This window comes from Palaemon carinicauda, chromosome 5 (genome assembly GCF_036898095.1).
Source record: "Palaemon carinicauda isolate YSFRI2023 chromosome 5, ASM3689809v2, whole genome shotgun sequence".
Classification (NCBI taxonomy): Eukaryota; Metazoa; Arthropoda; class Malacostraca; order Decapoda; family Palaemonidae; genus Palaemon; species Palaemon carinicauda.
Genome location: NC_090729.1, coordinates 183,231,867 through 183,257,315, shown reverse-complemented (window position 1 = coordinate 183,257,315; position 25,449 = coordinate 183,231,867). Strand labels below are relative to the sequence as shown.

General features: G+C 39.8%; 1 protein-coding gene across 3 annotated transcripts in view; it reads left to right on the top strand.

Moving 5' to 3' along the window:
• LOC137641670 (zinc finger protein ZFP2-like) overlaps positions 1–24,048 on the top strand; it is a 38,276-nt gene extending 14,228 nt beyond the window's left edge. Inside the window, exons 2-3 of one of the 3 annotated variants that reach the window (XM_068374449.1) lie at positions 13,743–13,991; positions 14,552–24,048. In XM_068374449.1, coding sequence (XP_068230550.1) covers positions 14,677–16,404 — 1,728 coding nt within the window. In that variant the 5' untranslated portion in view covers positions 13,743–13,991; positions 14,552–14,676 and the 3' untranslated portion in view covers positions 16,405–24,048. Of the gene's footprint in view, positions 1–13,723 lie in introns of all 3 variants that reach the window. The other 2 variants (XM_068374447.1, XM_068374448.1) reach the window with 2 other exon arrangements.
• Positions 24,049–25,449: the final 1,401 nt, after the last annotated feature.

Sequence of the window (25,449 nt, the reverse complement as noted above, 5' to 3'; positions counted from 1 at the left end):
TGCCGGGCTTTCGGAATTTGATTTTATTGAATTCCTCAAGTACAGTATACGACTAAGTTAGAGAGGGAGAGAGTTAGGAGGAGTTCTGCTCGCTCTTTGCTTTATTCCTCCCCCCATGATCCTCAACCTTTTCCTCCCCCTGTAGTGGCTACCCCCAAACCTATTATTAGTGCTCAGCCTGATATGTCAGATGTTTTACGTGCCATTCAGGCTTTAGGTGATAAGGTGGAGTCGGTAGTGAGTGACCACAAGTTTCTCTTGGCAGATGTCAAGGAACTTAAAGTGAAAAGTGCAGTGGGAAGTGGTAGTGCCAGTGCTGTGCCTAGTGTCAGTGTCAGTGTTGCGCATGAGGATACTTCTGTGCGTGCCAGTCGTCCTCCCAGTCCGGGACCTCTTGCAAGCTCCCAAGCCCAGGGGAGAAGCAATGTCGAAGGGCAAAAGGGTTCGGCAGGCCTTGATCGGCGCACAGTAGTATCCTCAGTGGTTGCGGGCGTATCTTATAGAGATCGTCACTTCCACTCTCAGACGATTGAGCCCTTAATTTCCTCGTCTGCAGAAGATGTTTCCGGGAGGAAACGCTGGACCCAGGTCTCAAGGCCTCTTAAGCGTAAGGTCCAGATCGCGCGAGTCCAACAGCCCAGGTGTAGCCACTGGGCTAGTTCGGACTCGCCGCAGTCATCGGATGGCTGCACGCCTCCTAAGAGAGGTAAAGCGATGCCTCAACAGACCTCAACTTCTGTTAAAGCTATGCCTCAACAGACCTCAACTTCTGTTGATCCCAAGTTGGCTATGCTGCAGACTATGCAGTCGCAGCTTGCGGTGTTGATGCAGGAGTTTCAGGCAGAGAAGGTTAACACACCTCCTCCTGCGAGCGCTCCTCCACCTCTGCGCAGTCCAGCCTGCCAGACGTATGATGTTGAGGTTCCTCAAGCTACCTCCATGCGTGAGCTGCCGCATTGGGAGTTGCCAGATACCAGCGCTGTGCAGCAACCTCCACTTTCCTTGAGGCAGGAGCCTCTTGCCACGCGGCAACCTCCTCAACACTTGGGGCAGGAGCTTTATGCTTTGCAGCAACCTCCTCTACCCTTGAGGCAGGAGCCTCATGCGTTGCAACCATCCTCGAGGCAGCAACCTCTTGCGGTGCGACAACCTCCACCATCCTTGAGGCAGCAACCTCAACTCTTGCGGCAGCCACCTCCACTTTCCTCGAGGCGAGAACCTCAACTCTCGAGGCAAGCACCTCAACTCTTGAGGCAAGAACCTCAACTCGTGAGACAAGAGCCTCTCTCTGCGCAGCCACCTCAACCCTTGAGGCAGGAACCTCATGCTATGAGGCAGCCACCTCAACGCATGCAGCAACCACATTCTTCTCAGCTTGAGCCGCTTCCCATTCAACTTGAACCGCAGACTATGCAGCATGAGCCTCATGCTTTACAGCATTCGCCTCTCACCACGCTTGCTCCTCAGACCCCCGCAGAACCTCCTTCATCCCAGCCTCATGACTTTGTCATTACCAGCCCTCATCCTCTTCAGCAGAGACTTGAGGATGAATCCGCAAGTGCGCATGCACCCGTTCTTCAGGATTCAGCCATTCAGCATACCGCTTTATCGTTACCTCTCGCTTCTCAACCCTCAGGTGATGAGGTTTCTGAGGATGAAGCTGCTCACCTGGATGATCCTTCATCTGATGTGGAGGAACCCAAGTCATTGCCACCCTCCATTGACTTTCGCAAGGTCCTTACTCTGTTCAGAGAGTTATACCCTGAACACTTTGTTTCTGCTACCCCTCGTTCTCCTCCATCCGAGTTCTCTCTAGGCATGCAACCTATTAAGTCTGCCTACACTAAGCTTGTCTTCGCTAGATCATCAAAGAGAGCTTTGAGAATGTTAGGGGATTGGTTGCAGTCCAAGCAGCAACTGGGAAGGACGTCTTTTATGTTTCCGCCTCCTAAGCTGACTTCTAAGGCGGGCGTCTGGTATGCCACGGGAGAGGAACCAGGCTTGGGGGTCCCTGCCTCTGCCCAGGCTGACTTCTCAAGTTTGGTTGACTCTCCACGAAGGTCGGCTATGAGACGCTCTAAGGTCTGCTGGACCTTTTCTGACCTGGACCACTTCTTAAAGGGAGTCTTTCTCGCCTTTGAAATTTTTAATTTCCTCGACTGGTGCCTGGGGGCCTTGAGCAAGAAGACTGCCTCTTCTGACAAAGACTCGGCCATGCTGATCATGTCCTGTATGGACAAAGCAATTCGCGATGGTTCCGGCGAACTTGCCTCTATGTTTGTATCGGGAGTCCTCAAGAAAAGGGAACAACTTTGCTCCTTCCTTTCCACTGGTATCACCTCTTGCCAAAGGTCACAGTTACTTTTTGCTCCTCTTTCTAAGTTCCTGTTTCCTGAGGATCTTATCAAGGAAATGTCTGCGGCTCTTATACAGAAGGATACGCATGACCTCGTGGCCTCTTCAGCACGGAAGGCTAAGGTTGCACCTTCAGTACCAAGAACTTACCGCACCCCAGTGGCTGATACTCCTGCTACCAGATTTATTCCGCCCTTTCGTGGCAGAGCCCCCAGCCGAGGAAGTACCCGCCCAGACGGTCACAGGGGCAGGTCCAAGAAAGGTACCAAGTCTTCGAAAAGCAAACATTGACTCTCCTCCTCTCCAGACAGCTGTAGGAGCCAGACTCAAGACCTTCTGGCAAGCTTGGGAAAGAAGAGGTGCAGACTCCCAGTCTGTCAAGTGGCTAAGGGAGGGTTACAGGATCCCATTCTGCCGCAATCCCCCTCTGACCACTTCTCCCATCAACCTCTCTCCCAACTACAAGGAAAAGGACAAGAGGCTAGCGTTACATCAAGAGGTGTCGCTCCTGTTACAGAAGGAGGCAGTGGTGATAGTCCGGGATCATCAATCCCCGGGCTTTTACAACCGTCTCTTCCTGGTGACCAAGAAGACAGGAGGTTGGAGACCGGTGCTGGACGTCAGTGCGCTCAATGCTTATGTCACCAAGCAGACGTTCACTATGGAGACGACGAAGTCGGTCCTAGCAGCGGTCAGGCAGGAGGACTGGATGGTCTCGTTGGATCTGAAAGACGCCTACTTTCACGTCCCCATTCATCCAGACTCCCAACCTTTTCTGAGATTCGTTTTTGGAAAGGTTGTGTACCAATTCCAAGCCCTGTGTTTTGGCCTAAGCACGGCACCTCTGGTGTTTACGCGACTGATGAGGAATATTGCGAAATTCCTCCACTTGGCGGACATCAGAGCCTCCCTTTATTTAGACGACTGGCTTTTAAGAGCCCCCACAAGTCGTCGCTGTCTGGAGAGTCTCAGATGGACTTTGGACTTGACCAAGGAACTGGGTCTTTTGGTCAACTTAGAGAAGTCCCAGCTTATTCCTTCCCAAACCATCGTTTACCTGGGAATGGAGATTCGGAGTCAAGCTTTTCGGGCTTTTCCGTCGGCCCCAAGAATCAACCAAGCCCTAGAGTGCATCCTGAGCATGCTGAAGAGGAACAGATGCTCGGTGAGACAGTGGATGAGTCTAACAGGGACCCTGTCATCGTTAGCCCTGTTCACCGAGTTAGGGAGACTCCACCTCCGCCCCCTTCAATACCATCTAGCAGCTCACTGGGACAAGAATATGACGCTCGAAGCGGTCTCTATTCCTGTTACCAAAGAGATGAAGACTACTCTCATGTGGTGGAAGAGCAACATCCTTCTCAAGGAGGGTCTCTCGTTAGCTGTTCAGACCCCCAATCTTCATCTCTATTCGGACGCATCAGACTCGGGCTGGGGCGCGACCTTGGACGGACAGGAATGCTCGGGAACATGGAACAAGGAACAGGAAACGCTTCACATCAATTGCAAGGAGTTGTTGGCAGTACATCTGGCCTTAATGAACTTCAAGTCCCTCCTGCTAAACAAGGTGGTGGAGGTGAACTCCGACAACACCACAGCCTTGGCGTACATCTCCAAGCAGGGAGGGACTCATTCGAGGAAGCTGTACGAGATAGCAAGGGACCTCCTCATTTGGTCAAGAAGTCGAAACCTCACGCTGGTAACGAGATTCATTCAAGGCAATATGAATGTCTCGGCAGATCGCCTCAGCAGGAAGGGTCAAGTCATCCCCACAGAATGGACCCTTCACAAGAACGTGTGCAACAGGCTTTGGGCCTTGTGGGGTCAGCCAACGATAGATCTGTTCGCTACCTCGATGACCAAGAGGCTCCCATTGTACTGTTCCCCAATCCCAGACCCGGCATCAGTTCACGTGGATGCTTTTCTGCTGGATTGGTCCCACCTCGATCTATATGCATTCCCGCCGTTCAAGATCATCAACAGAGTTATTCAGAAGTTCGTCTCTCACGAAGGGACACGGCTGACGTTGGTTGCTCCCCTTTGGCCTGCAAGAGAATGGTTCACAGAGGTACTGCAATGGCTGGTCGACGTTCCCAGGACTCTCCCTCTAAGAGTGGACCTTCTACGTCAACCTCACGTAAAGAAGGTACACCCAAGCCTCCACGCTCTTCGTCTGACTGCCTTCAGACTATCGAAAGACTCTCTAGAGCTAGAGGCTTTTCGAAGGAGGCAGCCAGAGCGATTGCCAGAGCAAGGAGGATATCCACTCGCAGAGTCTATCAATCCAAGTGGGAAGTCTTCCGAAGCTGGTGCAGAGCCAATGCAGTTTCCTCTACCAGTACCTCTGTAACCCAAGTTGCTGACTTCCTGTTGCATCTTAGGAATGTTAGATCTCTTTCGGCTCCTACGATCAAAGGGTACAGAAGTATGTTGGCAACAGTTTTCCGCCACAGAGGCTTGGATCTTTCCTCCAACAAAGATCTACAGGACATCCTTAAGTCTTTCGAGACCTCTAAAGAACGTCGCTTGTCCACTCCAGGCTGGAATCTAGACGTAGTCTTAAGGTTCCTTATGTCTCCTAGATTTGAACCTCTCCAGTCAGCCTCTTTCAAAGACCTTACTCTCAAAACTCTTTTCCTCGTCTGCCTTGCAACAGCCAAAAGAGTTAGTGAGGTTCACGCCTTCAGCAGGAACATAGGATTCACATCCGAAACAGCTACATGTTCCTTACAGCTCGGGTTTTTGGCAAAAAATGAACTTCCTTCACGTCCTTGGCCTAGATCGTTCAAAATTCCTAGCCTTTCCAACATGGTGGGTAACGAGCTAGGGAGAGTTCTTTGCCCTGTCAGAGCTCTAAAGTACTATCTTAAAAGGTCAAAACCTATACGAGGACAATCAGAGGCCTTATGGTGTGCCATTAAGAAACCTTCGATGCCTATGTCCAAGAACGCAGTTTCGTATTACATAAGGCTTCTGATTAGAGAAGCTCATTCTCACATGAAGGATGAAGACCTTGCTTTGCTGAAGGTAAGGACACACGAAGTGAGAGCTGTGGCTACTTCGATGGCCTTCAAACAGAACCGTTCTCTGCAGAGTATTATGGATGCAACCTATTGGAGGAGCAAGTCAGTGTTTGCATCATTCTATCTCAAAGATGTCCAGTCTCTTTACGAGAACTGCTACACCCTGGGACCATTCGTAGCAGCGAGTGCAGTAGTAGGTGAGGGCTCAGCCACTACATTCCCTTAATCCCATAACCTTTTTTAACCTTTCTCTTGAATGCTTTTATTGTTGTTTTTGGGTTGTTACGGTAGGCTAAGAAGCCTTCCGCATCCTAGTTGATTTGGCGGGTGGTCAATTCTTTCTTGAGAAGCGCCTAGGTTAGAGGTTGTGTAGAGGTCCTTTAGTATGGGTTGCAGCCCTTTATACTTCAGCACCTTAGAGTTGTTCAGCCTCCTAAGAGGAACGCTGCGCTCAGTAAGGAAGACGAACTTATTAAAGGCAGAGTAATGGTTCAAGTCGACTTCCTTACCAGGTACTTATAATTTCATTGTTATTTTGAATAACTGATAATATGAAATACGGGATACTTAGCTTCTTGATTAACATGTACACTGGTTTTCACCCACCCCCCTGGGTGTGAATCAGCTACATGATTATCGGGTAAGATTAATATTGAAAAATGTTATTTTCATTAGTAAAATAAATTTTTGAATATACTTACCCGATAATCATGATTTAATTGACCCACCCTTCCTCCCCATAGAGAACCAGTGGACCGAGGAAAAATTGAGGTGGTGTTGACAAGAAGTACTGCAGTACCTGGCCACAGATGGCGCTGGTGAGTACACCCCCCTCTTGTATAGCGATCGCTGGCGTATCCCGTCCGTAGAATTCTGTCGGGCAACGGAGTTGACAGCTACATGATTATCGGGTAAGTATATTCAAAAATTTATTTTACTAATGAAAATAACATTTTAAACTCTCTTTGACAGGTGTACGGTCCTGTTCACCCACACCCTCACGTACCTAAACGTGCCGTGGTGCACAAGGGCTCCCCTATCAGAATACTTCAAAGAGTAGAAGGAAATTTCTCCTGGTTTTAAGCACTCACTTGGGATTGCTTGAAGGAAATTTCTCCTGGCCTTAAGCACTCACTTGGGATTGCTTGGTCTCTCACCCTCACTGGAAAAGACATGAGTTGCAACTCACTTCCCCTAGCTGTAAGCCAGTGCTAGACCTTTTTGCAATGTCCCGAAACTGGAAGCCTCTGATGTACATGGGCCCACAAGTGCCATTCCAGGATACCTTCCAACACCCGTGGGGTAATCTGGATGTACAGTATATGCGTTGCCCCATTCAATCTCTTGAGAAAGCCCTCAACAGGGTAAAATCCACAGTTTATTATCTATGACTGATAGTTCCTCAATGGCCAAAGGCAGAATTTTACTCAGGCTTTCTACTGCTGCTATTATTATTATTATTATTACTATCCAAGCTACAACCCCAGTTGGAAAAGCAAGATGCTATAAGCCCAGGGGCTCCAACAGGGAAAAATAGCCCAGTGAGGAAAGGAAATAAGGAAATAAATAAATGAAGAGAACAAATTAACAATAAATCATTCTAAAAAAAAGTAACGTCAAAACAGACATGTCATATATAAACTATTAACAACATAAAAAAAAAATACAGTATGTCATAAATAAACTATAAAAAGACTCATGTCCGCCTGGTCAACAAAAAAGCATTTGCTCCAACTTTGAACTTTTGAAGTTCTACTGATTCAACTACCCGTTTAGGAAGATCATTCCACAACTTGGTAACAGCTGGAATAAAACATCTAGAGTACTGCGTAGTATTGAGCCTCATGAAGGAAAAGGCCTGGCTATTAGAATTAACTGCCTGCTTAGTATTACGAACAGGATAGAATTGTCCAGGGAGATCTGAATGTAAAGGATGGTCAGAGTTATGAAAAATCTTATGCATAATGAACTAATTGAACGACGGTGCCAGAGATTAATATCTAGATCAGGAATAAGAAATTTAATAGACCGTAAGTTTCTGTCCAACAAATTAAGATGAGAATCAGCAGCTGAAGACCAGACAGGAGAACAATACTCAAAACAAGGTAGAATGAAAGAATTAAAACACTTCTTCAGAATAGATTGATCACCAAAAATCTTGAAAGACTTTCTCAATAAGCCAATTTTTTGTGCAATTGAAGAAGACAGACCTTATATGTTTCTCAAAAGTAAATTTGCTATCGAGAATCACACCAAAAATTTTGAAAGAGTCATACAAATTTAAAGAAACATTATCAATACTGAGATCCGGATGTTGAGGAGCCACCGTCCTTGACCTACTTACAATCATACTTTGAGTTTTGTTAGGATTCAACTTCATACCCCATAATTTGCACCATGCACTTATTCTAGCTAAATCTCTATTAAGGGATTCACCAACCCCAGATCTACATTCAGGGGATGGAATTGATGCAAAGAGAGTAGCATCATCTGCAAATGCAACAAGCTTGTTTTCTAGGCCAAACCACATGTCATGTGTATATAGTATGAAAAGTAATGGGCCAAGAACACTACCCTGTGGAACACCGGATATCACATTCCTATAATCACTATGGTGCCCATCAACAACAACTCTTTGAGATCTATTACTTAAAAAAATCAATAATAATGCTAAGAAACGACCCACCCACTCCCAACTGTTTCAGTTTGAAAACAAGGGCCTCATGATTAACACGGTCAAAGGCAGCACTAAAATCAAGGCCAATCATACGAACTTCCCGACCACAATCAAGGGATTTCTGTACAGCATTGGAGATTGTAAGAAGGGCATCACATGCTCCAAGGCTTTACGAAAACCAAATTGCAAACTAGGGAGTAGATGATTACCTTCAGCAAACCTATTAAGACGTTCAAAAACTTTAGATAATATGGGAGTTATGGAAATTGGGCGGTAATCAGTGGGACTTGAGCTACCATAAACACATTTACATAGAGGAGTAACATTACCAATTCTCCAACAAGTGCTAAAAGCTCCTTTTCTTGCTAACTTGCGCAAAATAACAGATAACTTTGGAGCTAAGAAATCTGCTGTCTTTATAAAAAACAAAGGAAAAATACCATTTGGGTCTACACCTCCATAAGCATCAAGGTCCACCAACAAAGCTTTAATCTCACGAGATCGAAAAGCTAAACTAGTTAGTTTAGCCTCAGGAAAACAGGAATGAGGAAGTTCAAGTTTTTATTACTCTGTTTAGTGTCAAAAACATCAGCCAAAAGGGTTGCTTTTTCCTTTGGACAGTGAGTGACTGAGCCATCTGGTTTAAGTAAAGGAGGAACTGTTGGATCTACACCAAAGAGTGCAGATTTAAGGGTAGACCACCATTTATGTTCCTGAGTTGTACCAGAAAGTGTTTCTTTTATGGTTAAATTGTACTCCTTTTCAGTTGAGGCATAAACTCTCTGAGCAAAAGCTCGAAGCTGAGCATAGTTGTTCCAGGTCAAATCTGATCTGTTACCCTTCCAAAGGTGATAGGCCTCCTGCTTCTCCAAATAAGCATGTCTACAATCATCATTGAACCATGGTTTGTCCTTCACTTGGTACCTTAACACACGAGAAGGGATACGCCTATCAATTATGTTGACTAGATTCTCATTCAAAGGGACAACAGGATCTACACTATTATATAATTGTGACCAATTCAAGCACAAAAGATCATGCAAAATCCCATTTCAGTCTGCTTGGGATTTCATATAAATTTTACAAGAATATGATATATCAGGGACAGGCTGCTCAGTCTTCACCAATAATGAAATCAAGGCATGATCAGATGTCCCGACTGGAGAACCAACCTTACTAGTTATAACGCCAGGGGAGTCAGTGTATACGAGGTCCAAGCAATTACCAGACCTGTGAGTAGCTTCATTTATGATTTGCTCACAGCCTGATTCAGAGGCAAAGTCTAAAGCTCTTAAGCCATGGCGATCGGTAGGAGAGATAGAACTTAACCACTCCCTATGGTGAGCATTAAAATCACCAACAAAGACAAAAGAAGCCTTTCTATCATTTTCTTGTATCTTAGCCATAATGTTAAGGAGACAATCGAAGATAGAATCATCTATGTCTGGATTCCGGTAGATCGAACACAAATAAAAGTTGTTATGCCTGCCACAAACTTTTATTACCTGAATCTCATGACATCCACATTGATAGTAGGACTTATGAGAAGCAGGGTACTCGGTCCTAATATACACCGCCATTCCCCTGGCCCTAGGGATTGCATCACATTTCAACATTATTGGCTTCTTAAAACCAGTTATAAGGAGCTTAGATGAGTGCCTCATATTAGAAACCAAAGTTTCTGAGCACAAAAGAATATCATACTGTCTGGACGCAACTGTAAGGTCTTGGATATTTTCATGAAGACCGCGTATATTGCAATACAGAAGACGACATTGACGAAATCTACGACTTACTGGTCCCGGATTTCGCTCAATGTCTCCACCAGCATAAGAATTAATAGAAATAAAAAAGAGACATCATACTCAAAAACTAGATTAACAAGAATTATAACAAAAACAATATGTACAGAATTATGAATAAAGTGATTGATGATACCCATAGACTATTGTAAAAAGTCGGAAAAACTGGTCAACATGGAGGAGCCGATACACCATGCAAGGCTAAATACCCTCCAGGATAGCCACTTCAACTGAAGGGAGGACAGTAAGGATGGTTTTGAGAAAAAAAAGTGTCAGAAAAAGGAAAAGACAACCTCTTGATAAACCACCAGGCATCCATGGCCCTTCTATTAAGCCTGCCCAACACACAATTTCAAAAAAAAAAAAAAAAAGAGGAAGAAAAAAAGAATAATAAGATAGAATAGTGTGCCTGAGTGTACCCTCAAGCAAGAGAACTCGAACCCCAGACAGTGGAAGACCATGGTACAGAGGCTATGGCACTACCCAAGGCTAGAGAACAATGGTTTAATTTTGGAGTGTCCTTCTCCTAGAAGAGCTGCTTACCATAGCTAAAGAGTCTCTTCTACCCTTACCAAGAGGAAAGTACACTGAACAAATTGCAGTACAGTAATTAACCCCTTGGGTGAAGAAGTGGTAAGTATCTCATTGTTGTCAGGTGTATGAGGAAAGACGAGAATATGTAAAGAATAGGCCAGACTATTCTGTGTAAGTGTAGGCAAAGAAAAAATAAGCCGTGACCAGAGAGAGGGATCCAATGCATTACTGTCTGGCCAGTCAAAGGATCCAATACCTCTCTAGTGGTAGTATCTCAACGGGCGGCTGGTGCCCTGGCCAGCCTACTACCTACTACCAGGGGTTCAGAGGGCATTGCCTCCTTTGTTGCGTCAACCTCAGTTGGAGATGTTTCACAGGACAGTTGGATCCCTACAGCATTGAGCCAGGTCTATAGAATGAAAGGAGTAGTCATTTCCTCTTCGGCAGAAAATTCCATACATTACTCATATGGAGCTTTGAACAAACTTGCCCCCCATTTAGGAGGGAGACCGCTTCCTTGGATCGTCATTGAAGTTCTATGATCCTTTACGGGCCAGTAAATAAAGCTTCTGGTTGAGATTTAACTCTTAAGATGGTCTTTCTGCGGTCCCTGGCCTCTGCTTAGAGGGTCTTTCTGCTGGCCCTGGCCTCTGCTAAGAGGGTCAGCGAGCTGCATGGTCTCTCCTATGACATAGCCTATCCAAGGGGATGGATGGAAGCAAGTTTCTTTCAAGCTCATCCCTTAGTTGGTAGCAAACTCGAAATCCAATGGTTTTCTTCCTTTCATATTTCGAGTCTTCGGGAAGTAAATAATGATCCTGATCATCTGTTTTTTGGTGGCCTGTGAGAGCCCTGACGTGCTATCCTAACCGTACGTGTTGAGCTCCCCTTCCCCACCCCACAAAACTCCTGTTTGTCAGTACTGGAAGGGTAAAGAGGAAGGTGAACATTAACACTATCTCTTCTGGATTATGCAAGTCATTGACTGAGCCATTAATCCTTCCCCCTTCTCAACAAGGAAGGATATGACCTAGAGCTCATGATGTCAGGGATGTAATTACATCCATGGCCTTCAGAAAGAACCTTTCTGTAATGCAGGTACTACAGGCTTTTGTAGGTGCGAAACTACCTTCACAGCCCAACCTGCAAGATGGTGCACACAGGTCCCTAGATGAGTTTGCTCAGCAAGTTGTATAGCTGCTATAACTCCCTCACAGGACTATTAACAGTTGTTCGAGGATGGAAATGGCGATTTTAGTCTTGGGTGAATGTAAAGAATGACTGGTGTCTCTCGTTTTCTTCATCTTCCCCTCCCTTGGGGTACAGCATCCGACTCCCTGTTAGTTGGAACTTTTCGACTACAGGTAAGCACCAAGTAACATGTAGCTATTATCTCTATTGATATTACTTGAAATATCCCTATTCTTCTCACAAGGGGAGTTATGTGTCTTGGTAAACCACAGTTTGTGTATTTCCAAACTTATTGCTTATATTTAGCCAAGACAGAGTCAGAATAGTGTTCTTACTCACTTTCCACCTTTGTATGGGCCTTCAACCTGCTGGTAATGTCAAGCCACTGGCCTGTTAGTGTCAGGATGTTCATCTCACTTATTATCATGCATCGATGGAGAGATCCAGGTAAAAAGTTCCAGCCAGTTGAAAAGCTGACTTCCGCCCTCCTAAGTGCGAGTCTATGTTAAGAATTAGGGTTTGTATTTGGTTAGGAACAAATGACAAATTTTGAAGTACTGTATTTGTATTTTTCTAACCATACAAACCAGAGTTCTTTACAACAATGTCGCCTGCCATCACTGTCACCTACTCCCGTAAGTTCCGTCAGCAATCAAAGTGGAGTAGTTGTGAGTTACAGTAGGTTGGCCAATGCGTCCCCTCTACCCACTGATAATAATCAAAGTGGAGTAGTTGTGAGGTATAGTAGGTTGGCCAGTGCTTCCCCTCTACCCACTGATAATAATCAAAGTGGAGTAGTTGTGAGGTATAGTAGGTTGGCCAGTGCTTCCCCTCTACCCACTGATAATAATCAAAGTGAAGTTGTTGTGAGTTATAGTAGGGGGACAGTGCTTCCCTTTTACCCACTGGTAATAATCAAAGTGGAGTTGCTGTGAGTTATAGTAAGGGGGTAGTGCTTCCCCTTTGCCCACTGGTAAAAATCAAAGTGGAGTTGTTGTGAGTTATAGTAGGGGGACAGTGCTTCCCCTCTACCCACTGGTAACAATCAAAGTGGAGTTGTTGTGAATTATAGTAGGGGGTTCCCTTTTACCCACCGGTAACAATCAAAGTGAAGTTGTTGTGAGTTATAGTAGGGGGACAGTGCTTCCCCTCTACCCACTGGTAATAATCAAAGTGGAGTTGTTGTGAGTTATAGTAGGGGGGCCAGTGCTTCCCTTTTACCCACTGGTAATAATCAAAGTGGAGTTGCTGTGAGTTATAGTAAGGGGGTAGTGCTTCCCCTTTGCCCACTGGTAAAAATCAAAGTGGAGTTGTTGTGAGTTATAGTAGGGGGACAGTGCTTCCCCTCTACCCACTGGTAACAATCAAAGTGGAGTAGTTGTGAGTCATAGTAGATTGATCAGTGCTTCCCCTCTACCCACTGGTAACAATCAAAGACGAGTTGTTGTTAGTCATAGTAGGGGCCAGTGCTTCCCCTCTACCTACTGGTAACAATCAAAGTGGGGTTCTTGTGAGTTATAGTAGGCTGGCCAGTGCTTCCCCACTACCCACTGGTAACAACCTCGTTACAGGTCTTGACACTACGTTGAAAGTTTTATAGTGATGTTGCAGCTTACACTGTTATCTTTTCCTATGTGAAGAACTCAGGTTGTAAAGTTAGGAATAATACAAATGACTTCAAATTTGTCATGTTTCAGCTAACACTGTTTCATCTATAGGAAGTGCTTGGTCTAACACAGCAAGCCATGAGAATGGAGTACAAGAGTGTGAAGGTAGGAGGAAGTATAAGAAATGAATTTGTCTCTGTATCTTCCTTAACCATCACCTCCTCTTCATCCTTGGCATTTTCTTCCCGTAAGAAGTGCAAGTTATTAGACAGAACTTGTAAGGGAGCTGGCCCCTCCAAAACAGTATCTCATAGAGACTTCTCTGATCTTACATGGGTTGTCTTTCTGCCAGCCACTGCTTTGATAAGCTTATTTAGGTCACAAAAAAAAAATACACAAAAGAAACCTGTTTGAAATTATAAATAGGATACAAAGTCATTTAGCATGAAATACTTCATGTTAAGTTTCTTAATTTATTTAGCATAGATTGAATTATTAAGTAAGCTGTTTAGATTTGTGCTCATATTGTTATAGTTTCCTATTTTTTCCACAGATAAATGGCATTTAAATGCAGCTACTGTTGCAATTTTACTGCATACAAGAACGATGTAAGAAAAAGACTGTCCAGCTATCAAGCAAAAACCTCTTAGTACCAAGATGACATCTTTCAAGGAGTTGCTGTCTGTAACTCTTCGCACATTTTCCTCTTGAAGTGTTTCTTTTTTAAAGCTTGAAGAGATACTGAGCTTTCATTGCTCTCACTACCTCAGGAATTTACACAGATGAACTGTATAATTTATAGGTAATAAGCAACAGAGATCTATAGCACTTATTTTGCTACATTTTTTTGCATTTCAAAAGAAACTATAAAGTTTATTGGTAATGTAATTGTAAAACTTTTATTCCTTTATGTATGCCTGTGTGTAGTTGAACTTATTACTTTTTTTCAACTAACTATTTCCTGTAATTGGAAAGAGATTAAAAGGAGAAAAAAGAAGTTGATGGAATGTGTACCAGTTTTCAGATGAAAAGTTCTGTGTAGTTTTGTTAATAGCAAAATATCCCATTTAGTATTAGATTTATTAATGCTGCATTAGTTCTAGGAAAAGATAGAAATATGAGTGTGCCGATATCTTCAAGTTTTTTTCTTAGGACCTGTCAAATGTGTAAATTTTCACATAATTTTGCTGTGCATAGAATTTGTGTTAATTTCCCTTACACTTTCAATATGTCAAACACATACAAGTACCATGTTAGCAGTTGCATATTGCCTATGCTACTGTGTTAGATGTGTAGAGGCTTTTCTTCAAATTGAGTAAGCTGATATGATGTTCCATGCTGACTTAAGTGGAATTTCAACAGTTATTCCAGGTATACCAACCACCTCAATTCCAGCCCCAGCCACAACTACTAGTGACAACAAACCTTTTAGCTGCCCTGAGTGTCATCGAGGATTCACCCAAAAGGTTCATCTGAAGACACATCTAATGCAGCATTCCGGAGAGAAACCATTTGCTTGTGAAATATGTGGTAAAGGTTTCATTCAGAAAGTTCATTTAAAGACCCACATGGGATTGCACATTGACCAGAAAATTCATGCCTGTGCTCTCTGTGGAGAGGAGTTTCCTTTGAAGGATTTATTGACTGTGCATGCATTAGTCCATGCCCTTGAGAATCCTTTCACGTGTTTAGTTTGCAAGAAGGAATTCACCCAGAAGGCTCACTTGGACACTCACGTATCGGTGCACTGTAGAGAGAAGCCTTTCATTTGTACCCAGTGTGGTAAATCATTCATACAAAGAGGACACCTCAAAACCCACATGATGGTGCACTCAGGGGAGAAACCTTACGGATGTACCCAGTGTGGTAAAGGTTTTACCCAAAAGGTACACCTTCACACTCACCTAGCAGTGCATTCAGGTATAAAACAGTTCAAATGCAGTGTTTGTGATAAAGAGTTCACCCAGAGAGGGAATTTAGATCGTCATCTCAGAATCCATTCAGGGCTTAGACCTTTTAAGTGTGGAGTGTGTGGCGTATCCTTTACTCAAAAAGCCAACTTGAAATCCCACATGGTGGTGCATGCAATGTATGATAAGAAAAACAACACGGATGAAACGAAGGGCACAAATGATATTCCTGAAGTATATATTGCACATGATTCAGTTTTGTTGCCATCAGAAATTAAACTCTACAGGTGTAATGTCTGCAGCAAAGATTTTACTCGGAACGGTAACTTAAAAACACACATGTCTGTACACTCTGGAGACAGACCTTTTCAGTGTAGCATTTGTCAGAAGAGATTTACCCAAAATGTTCATTTAAAAAAGCACATGGGAGTTCATGCTGGACCAACAGGAAATGGTAGCTATTTGTCCAGTGCTCAAGTAGCTGAATGTGTGTCAGGTCATTTCAGTGATGGAAATTCATTGCACAGGAATTCTCCTGATATGGAATACAATAAGTCCTCTCCTTATTATGTCAAGGAGGAACCACGGCCTGGGATAAAAAATGAATCCGATGAATTAGGGGTTCATAGTAAAATGGATGAGCCAAACCGAAATCGTTCTGGAAAGCAGGTAAGCAACAGTACCATTGGTGTTAATACTCAGGTAGGTGAGCAAATCATTGGAAGCAGCTTACCTGTTAGAAGTCAAGCAAATGATCAGATTGGAGCTAACAGTATGGTTGGTAGAACATTGCCAAACGACCATGTACCTACCTCTCTGGTTGTTAGATCACAGGCAGGTGAACCTGTTAACACTATGGCTGGCAGAACTCAGACAAATCAATTACTACCAAATGTCTCGATAAATTCTCGGTCCCAAGTAGTTGATGTAAGAACACAGACCAGCGGATACTTGGCAACTGTTAATTCCTTGGCTTCTCGACACCATGGCAGTGAAGTGCTTGCAACCAATTTAATGGGTGTTAGAAATCATGCCAATGGACAGCTAGCTATGAATGCTGTAGGTATCAGAGGTATACCTGTTGACCCTAATATTATGAATCGCCAACAAACTGATCAGATAAATGCACTCTCTTCTGACAAGTTAACCAACAGTTCAAAAGAAATCACTGCCCATAATAAGAAATTGCTAATCAATAGTTATGTCTCCCCTTTTCCTGCTTACCATTATCATAACCCAATTGTTTTGGCTGCAAGAGAGGAGGTGAATAAGTATGATGAAAGTAATGTAGATATATTAGGGTAGAAATTTCTTTAAACGGTCGTAGATGATCAAAACAAGAAATACTGAAATCCAAAACAACATTTATGTTTGTCTTGTTCCCTCCTTCTGTATAAGATGAAAGAGTAGTTTAGCGTTGTCTTACTGTTACCCTTGTGTAATTCAGTACTACCAAAGACAACTGCTTTGTGTCACAGGGTTTTTTTTTCTGTTCTTGCGCTACAGTGGAGTCTAGCCAATTATGGCTGTCGTGACTTTTGAATCCTGTTAGAAGTCCGTAAGTGGCGCATCACCTTGTTAATAACAGATGAACACAGAAAACTTGTGATTTAGAAGTCACCATCATAAACACAAAAAAGGCAGACATTTTAACCCGAAAAAAAAAAATGCCATGCTTAAATCGCAAAATATTTTCAAGAATATACACAAGTAAGGTACATGAAGTAAACGTAAATAAACACTGGGTTTGAATACCTTAATGTAGTTATGTGATCTTTGCTCTCACCTCCATAGGATATAATATGAAATTATCCAGGTGTTCGACATCAGGAGAGAACATTTCAGTACTCATTTAATATAATGCATGTGTTTCTTGTAGTAATAAAAAAGAAGCTATGGAACTAAGACTTGTATGTTAGATATTGCCATTATTGCAGTTACCAGGCTATCTATGTATTTGACCTTATGCATTTCATTATTTTGTATTCATATCTGAGATCTTATATATACATTTCATGGCAAATACAAAATTCATAGTAGAAGAAAAAGAATTCTTTGCAAGTGCATTCATGTCTGACTACTTCGCATCTCCAGGGTAACGTTTGCTAGATATTTCTTGTAATTTTCACAAATATTTGTATATATTAAGGGAGTATGGATATCCCATGGGAACTACCAGTAAATCTTTCTTTGATGTGCTTGCCGGTGGCTTAGGTGTGATGGTCGTTAATTTAGAAGAGTCACAGTAACAGTCGTGTGATCCTCCTGAGGTTATGAAATCACCTAAAGAAGAATTAAACTTCTGCTATGAGTCTTGTGTTTTGTCATGTGACATTATCACTTGTTTTTTTTTTTTTAGTTATCTCAATGCATACCATTGTTTACTTTTGATTATTGCTGTAAAAAAAAAATTTTTTATATTTAATGTGAAGGCAAAATTTTTGCAAAAATATATTGTATGATATTATTGTATGAATTTTATATGTACAGTTTTAATGAGAAATTGTTGTTTTATTTTAATCTTGTTAAAGTGAAAAGCACCTGTTGCACTTGGTGAATGATTTTAAAGTACCCACGCAGTATTATTTTAGATGCAAAGAGGATTCGCACAATTCAAGTGATTGTTCAACATATTTTTGCAAAGGTAATTATTATTTTTAAAATGAGATTTACCCCCCCCCCCAATGATCTTCAGGGATAATGTTTTTATTATCAGAGAATGGGGGAATTGTATGGAACATCCAATATTTCATGAGTCTATTCGTTTCTCTCAGAATTTTTGTTTCCAGAAATAATGAAAGTGTAAAGGTTTTTTATGGTACAGTTTTGATAAGCTAAAATTTGGTATTTGCTGATAAGTTTTTAGTAGTAGTAGATCTTAAGGTAACTTGTAAATAAGTTGTGTGTAGTCTCATAGTCTATTTTTAAATACCGAATGTCACAGAGCAAGCTCAGCAGGCTGGGAGGTGTTCTTACTAGTTAGGAAATTATGCTGATGGAAAAAGATACTTGGTATTGAATGCTACGTTGGCTGGTGGTACGAAGAAACAATGACAGTACTAACATCACTTACATAGAACATGTTTATGTCATACAAGGTATATAAGAAAACTTTGATTGTTTTTGCCTTGTAAGGTAAGGAAACTAAAACCCCATGACAGTATGTATTTAGGAAACAGCTTGCACTGAAAATCAAAGTTCTGTTCTCTTAATAGTAATACTGTTCTACCGATTTGCCATATTTGTGCTGATACAGAATAGTATACAAATAGTACATTCATGTTACCAGAAGTTTTTTTTTTTTTTTTTTCTTTTACATGTTTTTTCTCAGTTGTGTATGTTGTGTTGGGAAATGCTCCAGATGAATGGTTTACCAACCTTTTATTACAATTATTCAAACAGCATGATCTTGTATTTGTAAATATGAATGATGTCTTCATTATTTGCCTTTGTCATAAGGAAGTGATGACAAATGGTGAAAGTGTCATACTTTACCCTAGTGAATGGTTTTATAGGGAGCAGTTCTGCACTGATGTTGGCAACACTAATCTCAGGAGCAGATAATGGCTTAGTTGTTTGTAACAGTTAATGATATACTTTTGCTCTCTGTTTAATAAGAATGAAAATTCAGTTTTCTCAAGTTTCTTTTTCATCTTTATGTGCATAATTTTTTTTTTTTATAAGAATTTTATAAAGATCGTATTGGGTTATTGATTTGAATGTTGAAGCTTATGGCATGCTGCAGGCCCCATGATAGATATCATCACAAAATTTATAGCTGAGCTATAGTACTGAGTTCTTAATTCATCATTACACTTACCTTATGTTCCCCTCTGCATTTACTTTCTTGAGATGGCAGTTTATGAAACACCCTGAAAAAAGTATTGTTCCAAAAGTTAGTTTGCCAGTGTTGTTGTCTTCATGAAGTTCTTAATTATAATTTTATTTATTTTAAAGCCTTTCATTGGTTAAAACACATGCTACAGATTTTGTAGACAGGTAGCTTATATATTTTACCCAAACTCTCAAGTTCCTCTCAGTTACTTACCACCAACAATGATGAGTAAGAGATTTGTAATTCAAAGTTGGAAAGGTTCATGTTCTTTGTAATGGGAAATAGTAGAGAAAAAATTTCTTAAATGTACTTGTGGAGTCAAAAGATCATAAAGATAATATTTTATTGAAAGTATATCAGCTGCCAAACAGCCACCAAAGTTTAGTCTGATAGAAAATTTACCTCTTTCTTTCACGGATAAGCATCCTAAGTTCTGATTTGCAATTATTGTTTTTATATGATTCTTATTCTTATTCGCCTTAGTTCTGTACGGAAAATGCATTGTCTCGGGGAAACCTCAAAAGGAATTGACTAAAGGTATTTTAGAAACTATGATTACTAAAATGTTCATTAATAACATATATGTGAATTTATAGCTAAATTTAAACAGTGAATGTTATTTTAAGATATGTGAAATTACTATTTGTGTATTTTTTTTTTCTTTTTTACAGAACTCATTTTTGGTTGATCATACACTTATTTTATAATTATTATTGAATTATAAAGTGTTATAAATTTTGTAGCATGGATTTTGAAGTAAAAGTTGTTTGATTTGTTAAAGTTCATTATATTTAACTACAGTTTTCTTTTTTTATTTGTAATAGGGCTTAAAAGTTTTTGTTGCCATTAATGTACAATCAATACCTTTGTTTGGAGGGACTTTCAGACTACCCTTTTCCCATCCTGATGTATTTTACAGACACTTGACACCCTTATGTTTTCCTTTATTTCCTTGAAATGTGTTATAGTCTAGTATTTATTCTTGATCTTCCCAAAAGATATCTAAAGCCAATACTATTGGATTCAATTAGTAATATTCACATCGTTACTACCACGGGACCAAAAATAGTATTGTTCATAAAGGGCATTGCATGATTTGTGGTTTCATGTATGTGATGCTGTTAGATTTAAATTTATGAACTGTATAATTTTCATACCTGGTTTTTACCAGCTTATTACTTTATTAATCTAACTGATTTGGACATTTTCATACAGAGGTTATTCATGTTCAGACATATTTTACTGCTGGTGGTCCTCTCCTCCAAATTGTTCACTGCGAAAGGTCGTGATAATTTCTAAGTTGTAATTTTAGGTGCTTTTATTGTACAATGTGTATTTCATGTCTGTAACAGCATCACAATACTGTAACCACTAATAGGTACTAGGCTCTTCTTTGGAATACTGTATTGTGAAGTCTCAGTTTAATATGGTAGTTTTTCTTCACATCTTTCCTGTTTTTGTATCTTTGTTTGCAATGTACTTATTGTAAAATCAACCACACGGGAAAAATACATTAAAGCCGCCGATGGAGATGTAATAATGTTGACACATTATCAGGTAATTTAATCAGACCACAGAGTCAAGATGCATAACAAGTAGAGGATGCTAATTACATTAAATCTACAAATTAAATGCTGCTCATAAGTATATAGTTAAAAAGAAATGAAAATACACCAGTAAATTTTGATTGAAAGAGTACATTTATTAAAAAATTATTACTGGATTACATTTTATTAAAGAGTACTATACATCAAGTCCCACCAACACAAAAGCAGTCAAAGAAATTACAAGTGCCTGATGACTGGGACCTTGAGACCTGTTTGTTCTTTATGAAATGAGTACTATACAGTACGTATTTTGAGAGGTTGGAGAGGAATTACTATGGTTGTAATCAAATATAATGTTTCTGGGGTTTCTCTATGATAGAGATAACTGCAATACCTATTATTGATATTATTGAAATTTGTAACATCTTTGGACAGTTGGGACAATTTCAAAGCAAACTTAGATTCTGATCTTTTGTCTCAGTGCTTGCTTTGACATTTTATTCCAGTTGAGATGAGCGCTTTTTATTTTATCAATGTAAATGATTACCTGTAGTTTTTTATTTTTTTCTTAATTCAAACCGAATTTAACTGAACACAATTTTAGTATTGCCAACATTATTGTCTAACCCTTTGTGCCAAACTTGTAATAGCTTAGTTTTGATCTCAGTGATCTTAATAAATCATTTGCTGTATTAACAGTGGCTTTATCAAAAATGAAGAATTATGTGGTAGTTAAATTGGCCAGTGTCAAGTATAATGAGGTGTTGTATGCAATCTGTATAAGGAACCATCAAATTTTAATTAAAGCATTGGAGCTGTTTATCTCATAATTGTATGATACATGAAAACAAGCCCCAAAGATTGCTGCTTGTTAAAATATGCTGGGTAATTATTTCTTAAAACGTCCTTTTATTCGGCCTAAGCCTGATATAAATTAATTATGTCGATTAAACTTTAAACTATATGAAGATTTGTACATCTATAGACCTGTGTATTAAATTCCCACCTGTTTCCACTTTCCATTAACAAAGTTCTTGAAAATCTTTCCAGTATAGTTCTTTGAAGTTTGATAAAGCCTGTAAAGAAAAGTAAAACATGAAACTATAAATATCTTGTGAAGATGAGCATGGATTTTACAGTATGCATGATAACATACTTTTTCTTGTATCCTAACTTGAACACTTTCCTCAGTATGTGACATCCTAATTGTCTGATTGGTGGTATTTTGTATTGAAATGAATTGAACTACTGTAAAAGGCTGCCTGTGGCATGACATAGCTTGATAGAACATGAAATTCTATTTTGTCCCACATGACAGCTGTTTAATATCAGACTAGCAGCTGATTATGGGTAGAAAGTTCTGAATGTTTTTCATAGAGGGGCAAGATAGGGCACAGGTCATTTTACTGTCACAAAGTGTTATGTAGAGACTTTTTTACATTTTTCATTTGAAATAATATTTAATTAAAGAAGTTAGCATAATTTAAGTATTTTTGATACCAGTACTTTTTGTTTATACAGTCCTGTACATTGATAACTAAATTACAGGCAATATTTGAGTCACGAAGCACAAATTTTGTTGTACAATATTAACATTTATGAATGAGAAGTCTCTCTCTCTCTCTCTCTCTCTCTCTCTCTCTCTCTCTCTCTCTCTCTCTCTCTCTCTCTCTCTCTCTCTCTCTCTCTCACTTTTAGTGTTATTTGCAGCTACGTGAGGTCAGGAATTTTACTTTGTTTCTAATGAACTCTTACTTGAGTTGCTTCATTTAATTCTTGTCAACTATTTGATAATGATATTGATTTCACAACATAAATACACTATTCCGTACCTGTAGCCTTTCCTTCAGGGCCAGTTTATTCTCCCTGGTTTGTACAGCTAATCGTATTATGTCCATCACATTTGTCTGCTCCTGTGAAATTCATTTGGTGTTATTTTTTATTATGTAATATAAGGTGCTCTCATGTTTCTCTATAATCTGCTTTATTTAATTTTCCCTTTTTTGTTTTTGTTTTTATATACAAACATTTGCATTATTGTTTATCAAATAGAGCCTCGTGTGCGGCCTTCCCTTACTGCAGTATCGAAGAGCTATGAGATATTTGGCAGTTGTCAACTTTAAAAATTCAATATAGATTTGATGAAAGATAAGATGTTGTTAATAAAGAATTAAGGGTTATGTTGATTTTGTATGCTGCTACATGGTTGCTCTGCATTTTATTAAACTTGAATATATGCATTTGTTAACAGATCCATTAGTACAGTACACAGATCCATTAGTACAGTACACAGATCCATTAGTACATTACTCCTGTTCATAGGTATGATATTGATAGCACAAAACCCTTTCCAAATGGGTGGTGAAAATCAAATTTACAGAGCAAAGTGAAGGAAGCTTTTGATACAGCAGTGCCGTGGAAGTGCTCGAGAGAAAAGGGATTGTAGAATTATTGTGATTGTATTGTTTATTTTTTTTCTTTTATATTTGATTTCACGTGAATTTCAAGTTGTACATGATGTATTCAATACTTTTGGAATATTTTTATAGTGGTGATTTATAACATGTGAATTGAAAGCTTGAATGATCTATCAAAGCACTGTAGTGCTGATTTTTACTTTGTGAATCGAAAATTATACATGATTTATGAAAGCACTAGTGACAAATTAGTATGATTTGACAAATCAGTATGATTTGAAATTTTGTGTGGGTTTTGCTTTCTGGATTTTAGAGTGTACCCCACAAATGTGGAAATAATGGGGACCATTGCTTTTAAGAAATTATATCTGCCAAAACTCTTTGACTTTGTGAACTTTTCTAAAAAAGCAGATCCAATATATAGTAATGTATGCCCTTTTTAAAAAAAGTGACGAGTGCTTTATTTAAATCCTGCAGTAAAAGCCATCCATTTTTTTGTTTGAAAACTGTTTGGTTTATATGAAGACTGTTCAAGTGTGATGTGGATTATGCAAAAGTGTTCCCTCAGTGCGATTAACGAGTGTATCCCGTGGTCTTGATAACCTCAATGTGACTGGCATTAGAAATTGTTTGGTTTATATAAAGACTGTTCAAGTGTGATCAGGATTATGCAAAAGTGTTCCCTCGGTGCGATTAACTAGTGTAACCTGTTGCTTTGATAACCTTAAGATGACTGGCATTAGAAAACTATCAGTGTTGATTCCTGTGGACTTTCCAAAAAGAATTGGACCATTATCATTTAGTGCTTCTTTCCAAGTGGGGTTTCCATGCAAACGTCTCATACAAAAACTTATAAAATGCAAGAGTGATTTTGTGATTTCTCCGGTTTTGTATTTTATCACATATTTATTTCAAAGCCTTTTAAGTGATGCTGTCTCAGTAATGGCTGTATAGAACATTCACTAGCTTACATATATATATATATATAGGAATGTGTTAGGTATTTGATCATTTGTATATGAAAAATGGACTTAGTTGCTAAGATGGGAGATATAACCCTGAATACATCTGATGTCTTCAAAGCCATAATTTTTACTAACCTGTAATATTTTTAGTATTAAGAAAATCATTAAATCAAATTAGCAAATAAGATTGTTTTATTTTGTCATGCATTGCCTACCCGGGTCAGCTGCTCATTTTTTCTCTCAGTACCTTACTACATCATCTTTTGTATTTCCATCACTTTTTTTCTTTTCATTCGTCATCCTTTTAGTTGTTCTTATACTAAACCCATCCATTGGTGAAAAGTCTACCTTCGCTTTAGATAGCATCTCTCCATAGAAGAATCTCTTACTTCATTGCTTCCCTGTTATACTACTTAAGAAGCTCCTTGAAGTTTTGAAGTTCTTGCTCATTTATCCCATTACAGTACCTTTTTTTCTTAGCAACCTTTTACATACTCCTGAATCTCTGCGAGACATACAGTACAGTATTCTCTTCATATGACAAAATCCAAAGTATATTCTTTCGTTTTAGGGTAGCTAGCACAATTTTCAAAGACTACCACTAACTTTGAACTTAAATTCCTTCTCAATATCCTGTATGATCATACCTCAGACAGTAAAATCTATGACGATATGTAGCACATTTGTTGTAGATGCCAAACTGTAACTAAATCACCATTATCGTGAAGGCCTTTCTGATTTCTGGGTCATATTTTAGTATAGAATTAGTCCCACCTGTTGCACATCATTTAAATAATATAATTCTTTACATTAGAGATTTACTTTAAGTAAATTCTGTTAACTAATCCATTTACCAAACTATCCTCCTTATCATGAATATTGTAGCACATTTTTATGGGTTTCAGTTTTCTTCCAGTCTTTTTTGTTAATATACCATTTACCATGCTGTGGTATAGCACATTGTAGTTGCTGCATCATTTCCATTTGATTACGTTAGCTAAAGTACAACTACATTATTGTAATTATTATTATTATTACTTACTAAGCTACAACACTAGTTGGAAAAGCAAGATGCTATAAGCCCAAGGGCTCCACTAGGGAAAAAAATAGTTGTCTTGGAAATTATGTTTCGTTGAGTTAACTTCCAATGACTATTTCTTCAATAAGGCTAGTTTTAGGTTGAAGACCCAGGCAAGTCTGCTTAGTTACCTGCTAGATTTTTCTAGAAGTGTCCTAATTTGCCAACTCGAACGTTTTGGTATTTAATAACTTCATCTCTACTAAGTTTTATTTCAGTCATCATCTATCCCCTCCCCTTTAATTTTTTTTTGCTATTTAATGTTTATTTAGGAAAGAGCCACTTCATTTGCATGATATCACTGATACAGTATTAAAAACACTCATCAGATTCAGATATTTTCATGCCTTACAGGCCCTATTATCACTTTACATACTGTAGCCCAAATTCATAAATTCAATCTGATCAAAGGCTACTCTCTCAGAATTTTTTTATCTCAAAATTCATGATATTCGACATTTACGTCTGCACCTTACAATAGCAACTGTATCACCCAGCTTTATAGCAA